Consider the following 12,578-nt stretch of genomic DNA (forward strand, 5'->3'; position numbering starts at 1 on the left):
CCATCTACTCATCCATTCATGAATCCATTGACCCTATTACTCATCCATCCTTTCACTCATCCATCTATTCTCTCATCCATCCATTCTCTCATCCACCCACCCTTTCACATGTTCCCTCATCTATTCATCCTTTTGTCCATCTACCCCCCTTTTACTCACTCATCTATCCTTACATCCACCCTTTCACTCATCCATCCATCCAGTCCCCCTTTTAATTTATCAATTTGTCACTCCATCCATCCTTTCTCTCATCCATCCACCTATTCACTCGCCCATCATCTACCCTTTCACTCATCCATCCATCCTTTCACTCACCCATCCACCCTTTTATCCATCCATCTACCCTTCCACCAATACATCTATCTATTTACTTTTCTCTCATCCATCCTTCCACTCACTCACTCATCCATCCATCCTTTCTTTCATTATTTATCCATTCACCCTTTCATTTATCCATTCATCCTTTTACTAATCTATTCAGCCATTCACACATTCCTTCACTTATTTACTCGCCCACCTTTTCACGTTATGAGCTGAGCTTTTGTCTGCAGAGCTGCACGCAGAAGAGGCCCATCAAGAACTTCACCTCACTGTAGTTCCTAAAGCAATGGGTGAGGTGGGGAAGGGTTCACTATGCCCCTAGACATAGGCAGTCTGAAAACTTAGAAGTCATGAGTCAGGCATGATGCACAGTGCCAGGACGTGAGGTGAATGTGACATGGTATTGTTTCCAGGGCTTTAAGTGGGGTAAAACAAACTTGGGGGTCTCTTCAAAGGGGGTGCTCGATGTAATTAAGGGCATGGCTTAAAACACCTAGGCTAAAACTCTGTGCTTAGCATAGTGTTCCTCCCGACTGGTATTATGTTGTTTCTGTCATTACATCCAGATATATAATACAGCAAGTATCATTACACCAACAACAAGCCTGGACTATTGGCTTTGTCAATGGTTGCTAGTTGTTAAAAATAAACAAGCATTGGCATCGCCAACAGGTCTCTCCTTTGGGACCTTATAAGTGTTTTGCCATGCAGTAAATTATGCTGGGTGCTGTGCCACTAGTGATTGCAGGGGGCGGGGCACACACCAGCATTGAGCAGGGTGCACAAAGCAGGGAGCAGGGCACACACAACAGGGAGCAGGCACACAAAGCAGGGAGAAGAGCACACAAGGCAGGGAGCAGGGCACACAAAGTAGGGGGTGGGGCACACACCAGCATCGAGCAGGGTGCACAAAGCAGGGAGCAGGGCACACAAAACAGGGAGCAGGACACACAAGGGAGGGAGCGGGGCACACACCAGAAGGGAGCAGGGCACACAGCAGCAGGGAGCGGGCACACACCAGCATGGAGGAGGGTGCATAAAGCAGGGAGCAGGGCACACAGAACAGAGAGCGGTGCACACAGGAGCAGGGAGCAGAGCACATGCCAACATGGAGCAGGGTGCACAAAGCAGGGAGCAGGGTACAAAAAACAGGGAGGGGGGCACACACCAGCAGGGAGTAGAGCACCCACAAGCTGGGAGCAGGGTACCCAAAGCAGAGAGCAGGTAATACAAAGCAGGGCAAACAAAACAGGAAGCAGGGCAAACACCAGCATGGCACACAAGGCGGGGAGCATGGCACAAAAAGCACGGAGCGAGGCCTACACCAGCAGGGTGCAGAGAACACAAAGCAGGAATCAGCTAACAAAAAGCAGAAGGTAGAGCACCCAAAGCAGGGAACAGGGCACACGAGTCAGGGAGCAGGGCACATGTCAGCGGGGAGAAGTAAAGGGCAGCAGGGAGAAAATGCACACAGCAACATGGAGCAGGCACAACCAGCAGTGCACACAAAGTAGGGAGCTGGGTACACCACTGCAAGAAGCGAGCGCACAACATTAGGGAGCATGGCACACAGCAGGAAGCATGGGTACACCAGCAAGGTACAGGGCACATGCCGTCAGGGAGATGGGAATACACCAGCAGGGAGCAGAGCACACTCCGGCAAGGAGCAATCACACAGCAGCAGGAAGCAAGGTACACCTAAGTAGGGCACACATCAACAGGGCACCCATCTGCAGGGAGCAAGACCGTGTTTAAAGTGAAAGCACAACACCATGCTCGGGGGTGTACATCTGTTGACGGAGCTAGAGTTGAAGGAAGCTGGCGTGTTTAACAAGATGGCGGCGGACTGTCCACTGTCCTTACATGCACGTGCATGCTGTTAGGTTTGGACAAATGGCGAGAGCAGCCCTGTTTGTCCATCCCTACGCGTGCATGTGAGGCTTTGGGAGAATCGATTGCAAAAGGTCCTCTCCATGGCGAGAGCAGCGCATGCGCTGCTTTTGCCAGGCGAGACCTAAAAAAGCTGCAACCATGGCTTTCTTGAATATAATATTGAAAATGCGTCCGTTCTAAAATGATGAGACAGTGAAAGAACTATAACCCGTACTTTTTAACTTGTTTCACAGACTTCTTTATATAAACTATATTCTCATGTTGCAGCATTGGTGTTTTACCTTTTATCCATCTAACAGAATGCCCTGCTGTACACTGAGGCAGGAGGAGGCCACCACATGCTTTAACAGCCCAGACTGCCCCATTGTCATTCTGTATGTGGCAATCAGCCGGCATACAGAATGGCGATGGGCGGGTGGGGCTGCTCTTGTGATCAGAGGAAGAGTGTGATTCTGCCCTATCAGGGGGCTGAGGATTCTCGAAGGGCAGCAGTGCTGCTCCTTGTAATGGCCAAAATTATGGACAAAAGGCGTCCGTAAAAGGGATCCTCACTGCCAACGGATGGGAGGTCTAAATTATGGACAGTCCGTGAAATTTACAGACAGTTGGTCACCCTACGCAAGGTGCGCAAAGGGACCTGCACACTTTGAAAAGTGCGCAAACAGCCCATCCTCCTCCCTGCAGCTATCATTCAGGAGTAGCTTGCCCCCGTCCTGAAGCTCAGTTCAGGCAGGAGGATGAAAAATAAAATGGTGACAAATTACCATTTTATTTTTCATCTCTGGGGGTAATTTAAGTGGGTCGACGCACCTCTGCTCCAATGGAGGAACCGCCCCTGACTGGTGCTCATGTAAAGCGCTCCAATACCTTCGGGTCAAGTTCGCGCTATATAAAGCTGCAAAAAAAAGAAAAAACTGTGTCAGAGCTGCTTTTTTTCTCACTATTAAACAGCGTGTAAATATCATCAGTCACTGCCTAAGGGTTCTATCTTAGCATAATCAAAATGTTGTTTTCTTTAATAAATAAAGGCAATTATTTATTAACTTCCCTTTACAGTGTCTCACAAGGAAAATGGAGAAGAGATGTAGAGAGAAAGTTGCTGAGTATCTCTGGATCAGCAGATGATTTATTTTAAAGAGGGAACACCATGCATATCTTCCATTGACTGGGGACTGCTATTAGCAAACTGTTTCAAAGAGATCGAAGCACAGGGTCGATTGTACCCATCACATTAGTAAAGATATAGGAAGAACATGGGTATTTAGAGGACCCAGATTTAATAGCAACAGGATGAGAAATAACACTGTCTAAAGAGAAGAGTAGTACTGGAAAGAGTTAACCGGGTTCGACGCAGTCTTGACAGGCCTAACGCGACCCTGCGGGTTAGAATCAATTAGGTCAAAGGTCGGAAACATTTTTGAGATTTTTTCCTCGTAAACATTTGACAGAGTTCTTCTGAGCCGTAGAAAGTGGTGTGTTTTGAATTGCAGTTTGTGGAAGAGGCCCTTGACTACTTTAAAATGCCTTAGATGACTTGCCGGCTGTGGCTATGAAGGAAGCAGGGTATTAGTGCAAGCCTTCCTAAGTAAAAATACCAATACAGTGTTGTCGACCATCCAGAGGAAGATATCCTGTAGGCGGAGTCCTACAATTCTTGCATTGACAGAATGGACAGATTAACCTTAAAAATATGTAAATGGGCATAAGAATAACCAATCACAGGCTTACCAAACCTCTTGAAACAACATCCCCATATGTGCCCCCAGCAGACTACTCTGTTTTATAACTCCCCTGCCTAATTACCAATCCAACGTGCAAACATGGAGAAAGAAGACTCAGACCATCCTCTGGGCAACCCATCGACTCTGGAACCTGCCCCTCTGGGTCAGAAACACACTGACCTTCCTGTCCCTCAAGAAGACCCTCAAAACCTTCCTTGTCTCTTAACCTGTTTACCCTGTTGCCAGAGAACATCCCAGTATGGCCCCACTTTACCTCAATTGTGAAATAATTTTGTTTTAATGCATTATGTTATTTAAATTGTAAAATAAAAATGTGAGTGAGAATACTTGATGTAACAAAGAAATGTGGCAAACGTAATTTCTGTATTAAGTTTCTGAGCAACTAGCATAAATACAAATAAAATACTAAATTGATTCAGTATAGTAGTATATTTTCACAGTAGAACTGATATATGCATACAAATAGAGCACAGACTTTTTTGGGGGGTGGGGGTATTTCTTTTTATTAACAATCTGCTCACATGAGCCAATTGACTCTTGATGACCAGAGAACTCACTGTCTGGAGAAGCTTGACAAAGATACTAACGGGTCTATATTGTCTTTCCCTTGCTTTAGGTGGCACATTACAAGACAGAACAACACATCCATCCATTAGCGTGCTCTAGTGCCGGACTTCACTTACTCTTGAATACATCCCTAAAGCTTCCTCGTCATGGCCGGTGGTCACAGGTGAGTATTAGTGAGATGGACTTCTGCAGCACAAAACTGTAAAACACTTGAAAACCTTGGGATTCTTCAAGAAAATATAAGGACCAACCTAGTCCTTGTGCTAGCTCCCCATGCAACAGTTCTCCTGTCCAGCTTGCCCGTAGTCAGCTACCCTCTGCTGCCTGTCTACCTGCTGGCCACTGTTTGTGACTCCTCTGCTCATTTCTTGCTCTGTTTTGCTTTTTCTGCTCGCTTTTTCTGCCCTCTGGTTTGCCCTTTTGCTCGTTTTGCTGCCCTCTGTTTTGCCTTTTCTGCTTGTTTCTCTGCCCTCTTTTGGTCTGTTTTGGCATTTTCTGCTTGTTTTTCTTTCCTCTGTTTTGCCTTTTCTGCTCGTATTTCTGCCCTCTGTTTTGCCCTATTCTGGTCTGTTTTGAGTTTCTGCTCGTTTTTCTGACCTCTGTTTTTCCTACTTCTGATCTGTTTTGCTTTTTCTGCTTGTTTATCTGCCTGCTGTTTTGCCTTTTCTGCTAGTTTTTCTGCTCGCTCGTTTTTCTTCCCACTGTTTTGCATTTATCTGTTCATTACTTCACACTTCTCGCTGTTTTGTCAAGACCTGGTTTTTCGACGGAGACCTCGCACGCCAGCGCCCAGATACCCCTAGGTGTGACAGTGCTTCGCTCTTCAAATGCTGATTGGTTGATTGATTGATGTAGGTCATGGGAATACCATAAGTGCTCCTAGGTGCTGAGCGTGTGTTAAAAAGTTGAAGTCCCTTTAGGTACCCTTTGGAAGAACTAGGGGGCAGATTTATGTTAACTGGCGCATCCCCAGGGATGCGCCAGTTAATGTACGCCATAGTGCGCCACAGCTCCGCCACCCATGGTGCGCCGCATTTATTATGCGGCGCACCATGGTGCAAAAACGGCACAGATGCGTGACGCATCTGTAACGGAAAGGTGGCGCATTGCTGGAGTTGCGTCGCAAGAGCGATGCAGCTCCAGCAAGGCTCGGGGGTGCCCCATCTTCACAATGCTGCGTCAAGACCTACGCCTTCTTCAAGCAGGCGCAGGGATTTGACGCAGCATTGGCCTGAAAATGACTGAGTGAAATCTCATAGATTTCACTCAGCCACTTTCAGGAGGCGTTCCTGCGCAGAAAAGCCCCCCCCTGCGCAGGTACGCCTCCTTATGGCGCAGGGCTTTACAACGTGACGCATCTCCTAGATGCGTCACGTTGTAAATAGGGCGCATTGTTTGCGCCGCCATTGCGTCAAATAAAGTGACGCAATTGCGGCGCAAAGAGGCTCAAGGGCATCATAAATCTGCCCCTTGGTGACGTTGGCACTCCCTGCAGTGCAATCAAGACCACCTCTTTTATAAGAACGGCTGCATGCTCACTCTCACTTTTGAAGGTGCTTTTTGCACTGGTCTTAATATTGATGCTCCCCACCGCCTGGACTTGACGTGCTGTGCTGGAACACAAAGAGCGTCAGCGCAGGACAAAGTGCAAATATATTTATTTTGAGGGAGAAAGGTTGGTGTGTGCAGGTGTAGAGCTGAACAGGCTAATACTGAATAATGGGTCTGGCCTGTACAAGGATTCAGATCCCCTACTGAAGGGAGGTGCAAGGTTTAGGATGGAAATGCCCCACTGGAGGATGTTTTCACAGACAACACGCCTCTGAAGGACCAGGAGAGCAGACTGAAGGGAGCTATGTGTTATTTACAGACAGTGGCTCATACAGCACTATGAAAGGTCTTGATAGCTACAATGGTTTTTAAAAAAACGCTCAGTGGAGTTAAGTTGCATCCAGAGATCCTTTGGGATCCAGGCATCGGCTTAGAATGATTACATCATGTTCTACATAATGGTACATCAAACATACACTCTTTCTACAGTCATAAGGTGAAATGCAATATTTAACCAGACATGCTGTAAGTAGATATAAATTAACCAACCAAGGTGAATTTCGGAGCTCTTTTTCTTTCTAGTAGTAGTACGAGATTCATATAGTTTTGAAACTACAGACAGACACATAGACAGGTCTTGTGTTGATGGCCGTGCTTTCTGCCACAGCAGCTCCTCGCATAACCTATCCCTACCACTAGCAGGTTACCATGGCATAGAGCCACCCGTGCAGACTGGGAGGAAATAAGCATGCTAATAAGCCTGCTGAAGAGCAAAGCAAAGACTCACTAATACCTGCGAACTTATTTACTTTTTAATAATGTAAAACTGGCAGCTGTACAATAGCGACATGCATGCATTTTGGTTGACTCCTAGCTGGTCAATATCTATCAGAGAACCAACTCTAGCCAGAAACCCAAAGCAAACATTATTAGCGCCTCTCTGGGGGTACAGAATCAACTGAGAGCAGGCGCTGGAACTCGGGCTACATAAAGAGGGTCAGCATCACCTCATGTCAGGGAAGATGTGAGATAACAGGACAATACGCACCATTTTAGTAATTCCCTGTTCAAAATGCTATCTATTGGAAACCGAGCGTCATGCATGATTACATTGAAAACACAAACAAACCCTTCGCAGCAAACTACTCTGAGCAATATGTGAGCATTTTGTGTCTTACATCTAATACATACTGACATCAGTGGCTTAGCATGATTGTCGTTGGCCGTTGTGCAAGCAAGGAAAATGTACATCCCATCCTTTGGTATAGTTATAGAAACAGCTGTAATTGGAGTGCAGTACACCTCTTGCATCTCTGGGCACCGGTGACATTGCACATGATGCACTGTTGATAGCTATGCCCCTGACTGGCATCTACAGAGGAGAGGTCAAAGGAGAAAGCAATTTCATAGTTTCTTACCAGGACATATTTATTACAATCGTCTTCTTATTTTATAACGTGTACAAGTATTCTAACATGTATGACTCATTGGAAGTGGAAATGAGACATGCTAACTCTTAATATTGTCTTTTTTTTAGATAGGTCGAAACAAACCGGTGCACCTGGGTGTATTTTAAGTGATGAATTAATGTAAAGAATGCTTAGATCAGAAATCAAAACATAATTACTCAAATATCAGGTTTCCACTTAAACTTTACTCTTCAGGAAACCGATAGTCTTAGCTAGGCATTTCAAAACAATCAAGCGAGAACATTTCTCTTTAGTTATCACATACGTTTGATCACACAATTTACAAGACTTCGTCAGTGAGTTTTCTGTGTTCCAGTATGTTAGACAACTCCAGCATGTGGTGAAAGTGTGAGTTCAGCATAAATTAGGACCATAAGATGTTTGATGTCTCCATTCAAATCTTTCCTCATACTGAATTCAGGTCCACTATCAAAAGTTTTACAAAACGTTCGACTTATGTTTGGACCACGACCTGCTTTTCTCAAACTGAATTCAACAGGTTTTGTCCTCTATTAAGGGGTAATTTCGGTAGCAAGATCTTCTTCAGGAGAACAGATGTGTTTTTTTATGCAAAATCTTCAGGCTTTGGGAATAGGTGATTTTTGGATGGACCAAGGTTCTTACGCAAACCACTTATCTAATAGATGTTCTACACTAAATTGTATCTGTTGGAAGCTGGAATCCCAGTCCCGCACCACTGTCACCAAATGCGAGACCCGGGACTCCTCACTCAACTTTAGGCCAAGTAAGGACACAGTTTGAGATAGCCCTGCTCACCCCCTAAGTAGCTTGGCACGAGCTGCCAGGCCTATCTCCAAGGCACGAGTGTACAGTATGTGCAACCACACTCACAGCAACCCACTGGTGACACCACAAATGGACTCCACACGAGTTTGATGAAATGAGTATAAACTTTATATAAAAAGATATACGATCAGCATACACAATACAAAAGCCAACATATAATAAAGGGTAATATTCGTTCCAGCTGGCTGGTAGGTTCAAATCTCAACCACCGCTTACCAAATGCTATGCTGGTCGTAATGCTTGAATCACACACGTTGCAATGGAAAAACAATGGTGCACTGCGTAACGATACAATTCTGTGCTTGGCAAAGGAGAAATAATACAATGAGTAACGATACACCCCGGTACCTTGCAATGGGAGAAATAATACAATGCATACCTCTACAATCATGTACTGCGCAATGAAGGAATACTGCAATGCGTCAGACCCCAATCACGTTCTTTGCAATGAAGGAATAATGCAATACGGGCCGCTACAATCCTGTAATTCGCAATGAAGAAATAACGCAATGCGTAGCACCACAATCGTGTACTTTGTTATGCAGAAATAATGTCAGGTGTCATAAGACAGTCCGGCAGTTCGTTACCAGCAATATTGGCAATGTGTATTACGACAATCAGCCTCTTCAATAACAGTTGCCCCCCACACATATCAACGATGCAGCTTCTCACTTTGGCCCCAGTACTGCCATTCCTTTGGTCAGTACGGGTCCCAATCTGTCCACCACGTCACCTCTTCCCCTTACCTGGTCAGACCATTATTTAATCCCTTTTAACCTGACCATTTTCCGGACACCGGCCATTTCCACTAAAGTCAGAGACCTCAGGAGAAAATGGCACAAAGTTACCTATGATGCCCTCGAACCTATTCTTGCTAATGCGAATCGGCAACCTTCAGGCGATCTGAACACCGATGTTGCGAATTTTAATGTCCAACTCTCCTCGGCAATAGATACCATTGCTCCTTTGCAACCCTTCTCATCGGCTCAAGCTAAACCTTCAGCTCCATGGTTCTCGCAGGCATTACGTGAAGAATGAAGTGGCTGTAAGAAGCTTGAGCGCCGTTGGCGACTCACCTATGACCCTCTCGCCAAAGTCACCTTTAGAGCTGCGCTAAAAAAAATTCATAGACTCAAGCGCGCCACTATGAAAGAATTTTTTGTGAACAAAATTAATACGGCGGATAATTCTGCTAAAACATTGTTTCAAATCGTGAAGGAATTCAGTAAACCGACGGCTCTTGCCAGTAAGATTAAATCCAGCCAAGAGCTTTGCGAAAGCTTGTCTGATTTTTTTCTATAACAAAATCATTGACATCTTCTCCACCTTTAAACAAGTCGGTTTGAGAGTCCTGCCCAAGGTATAACTTTCCCCCAGGATAAAATGCTTTGTGCTTTTAAACCAGTCTCACTGGACACAGCCCTGCTGAAAATATGACGGTGTAAATCTGGATCACCATTAGATCCATTTCCCGCCCAGGTTCTCACCACCCTTGCTCCAGCGATCACTGCTCCCCTAATCTCAATTAGGAACTCTTCCTTATCCTTAGGCCTGTTACCCACATTGTGGAAGCAGGCCATGCTGGTCCCCATCTTAAAAAAGGCTGAGGCCGACCCAGCTTTATTCAGCAATTACACGCCTATATCTCTCCTCCCTAAACCAGCCAAGATACTGGAAAAAATTGTGCAGGAAGAACTGGCCGATTACTTGGAATCCAGAGAACTCCTCCACGACTCACAATCCGGATTCCGATCCGGTTATTGTACGGAGACTGCTCTGTTGGAGATAACCAAGACTATTCTTGAGAGCGTGGACAGAGGCGAGATAGCTATGTTGGTGCTCCTCGATCTGTCCGCGGCCTTCAATACTGTCTCACACACCATCCTACTTGACAGACTTCATAACCTAGGGATTCGTGGCACTCCCCTGGCCTGGATAAGATCATTCTTAACGGGAAAACCGCAGCAGGTCTGGTGCCGGCCCTTCGCTTCTAAAGAAAAATAAACCTTGAGCTGTGGAGTCCCCCAAGGGTCGGCACTTAGCCTCCTTTTTTTCAACGTCTACCTAGCACCAGTAGCTAAGGTAATAGAAGACTGCGGGGTCAGAGTGGTCTCCTATGCTGATGATACTCAGCTAGTATTTTCATTTAGAGATCACTCTGACAACAGCCTACCTAATTTTAAACGTTGCCTCTCGAACATTTTATCTTGGATGACGTGTAACGCCCTCAAATTAAATACTGATAAAACTGGTGTCCTATTTTTTAACCAAAGGGCCCCACTGCTTCCTTCGTTGTGGTGGCCGTCCGAGCTCAACCCCCCTCCTTCCCCTGTTGAATCTGCCCGGAATCTGGGCTTTGTTTATTTATTTATTTTTATTTATTTATTTATTTAATGTGATTTTATATATAGCGCAAACTTTACCTGAAGGTGTCAGAGCGCTTTACATAAGAACCAGTTGCAAAACATAAGGACTAAGGATTACATGCGTTACCTAAAAGATACAAACAGAAAAAGTTGCAAATGTACGAGATGTAAAGTCACACAAAGAAGAGACTGGTGATTAGAGTTATCTCTATATACACAGGGAAGGGCTACGGATGGATATACTCTAAGAGTCACATAGGAATGGTAGAGAGTACAAAGGTCCACTGCATATACTAGTGATTAGAGTTATCTCTATATCCATAGGGAAGGGATACGGATGGATATACTCTAAGAGTCACATAGGAATGGTAGAGAGTACAAAGGTCCACTGCATATACTAATGATTAGAGTTATCTCTATATGCATAGGGAAGTGATACGAATGGATATACTCTAAGAGTCACATAGGAATGGTAGAGAGCACAAAGGTCTACTGCATATACTAGTGATTAGAGTTATCTCTATATACATAGAGAAGGGATACGTATGGATATACTCTAAGAGTCACATAGGAATGGTAGAGAGTACAAAGGTCTACTGCATATACTAGTGATTAGAGTTATCTCTATATACATATGGAAGGGATATGAATGGATATACTCTAAGAGTCACATAGGAGTGGTAGAGTACAAAGGTCTACTGCAAATACTAATGATTAGAGTTATCTCTATATACATAAAAGCAGAGTTCCATTAAGTGGGGTCGTAGGGGGGATACAGTCGGAGGGGGGATGCAGTCACAGCACCAAGGGAGGAACAGAGAAGGGCAGGAAAGTGAGACAAATGAGAGAGGGAAGCAGATAGTAACGAGTAAGACAGCGAGGAGTGTCTCAGAGGCAACAGGAGAGACAATAAAAAGGTCGCTAGGTCAGAGGGGGGAGGTCAGAGAACGCTAAAATGGCGGAGGAGAGAGGTAGAAGAAGAAGCGAGTCATAAAAAGAAAATGGCGGGGTGCGCAAAGGTCCAAGTCCGAAAGACCAGGAAGAGGGCTGCAATAGCCAGCAAGTCCGGGGGAGAAAGGCAGTCCACAGCAAAGTCACAGCCTCATCGTCCATGAGGAGCTGGGGCAGAGGAGTTCGATCCGGAGATCAGTGGTCAGGGAAGAAAGACCACAGGCGCCAAGGCAGCTGTTCACAGAATGGGAGGCAGCAAAGTCAAAAACAAACTTTAAAGGGAAGGAGGAGGGGGTCTCTCACCAGAGCGATCAACAGAGTTTCATGTGGGAAGAAAGTTGCCCCGGGTGGAAGGCTGTGCATCTTCCTTGGAGCTTCGTGTAGCAGCGCCTCCTCTCCCTCGCCTGTCCCCGGGCTCCATGGATGCTGCTCTGAGCTCGGACCCCCTGCCGGCCGGTGCCCCTAGTGCCGCTGGAGGGCATGGACGGGATGCCCCGTGCCTTTCTGCAGAACCTGCGAACCCGCTTCGATATCCTGGACGACGGGCGGCGGGCCGCGGTGCACATCACGGAGATCGAGTCCCACTGGCAGGGGGCAGACACCCTGGAGCTGCCCCGCGGGGTGCTAGAGTGCTAAAGTTTCTGGACTGCAGGGGGCCTGCAGGTTGGAAAAGTTCAGGCTGCATAACAATAACCCACAGTGTAGGAGGATTCCAGCAGTGCGCCTCAGTGTCCCACAGATCGCTTCAGTTAACGAAGGCACGGGGGTTGTAGGCGTGTAGACTTGCAAATCAGCAGACTCGCGTGTCCACCATCTTGAGGTCAGGGAGAGTCAAAATACAGCACCAAAATCGCCGTGCTTCCAGGCGGGCCCGTGGTAATAGCACCCCCGCTGCCCAGGGTAGAGGTCCA

At 46.1% G+C, this 12,578-nt stretch overlaps 1 protein-coding gene across 10 annotated transcripts in view; it reads left to right on the top strand.

Moving 5' to 3' along the window:
- LOC147733236 (interferon regulatory factor 3-like) overlaps positions 1–12,578 on the top strand; it is a 282,847-nt gene that overhangs the window by 83,605 nt on the left and 186,664 nt on the right. For all 10 annotated transcript variants that reach the window (XM_086957790.1, XM_086957794.1, XM_086957793.1 and 7 more), the window contains exon 2: positions 4,573–4,686. In XM_086957790.1, the coding sequence (XP_086813916.1) occupies positions 4,670–4,686 (17 nt within the window). In that variant the 5' untranslated portion in view covers positions 4,573–4,669. The remainder of the gene's footprint in view (positions 1–4,572; positions 4,687–12,578) is intronic.

Source organism: Lissotriton vulgaris, chromosome 2_1, assembly GCF_964263255.1.
Source record: "Lissotriton vulgaris chromosome 2_1, aLisVul1.2, whole genome shotgun sequence".
Lineage (NCBI taxonomy): Eukaryota > Metazoa > Chordata > Amphibia > Caudata > Salamandridae > Lissotriton > Lissotriton vulgaris.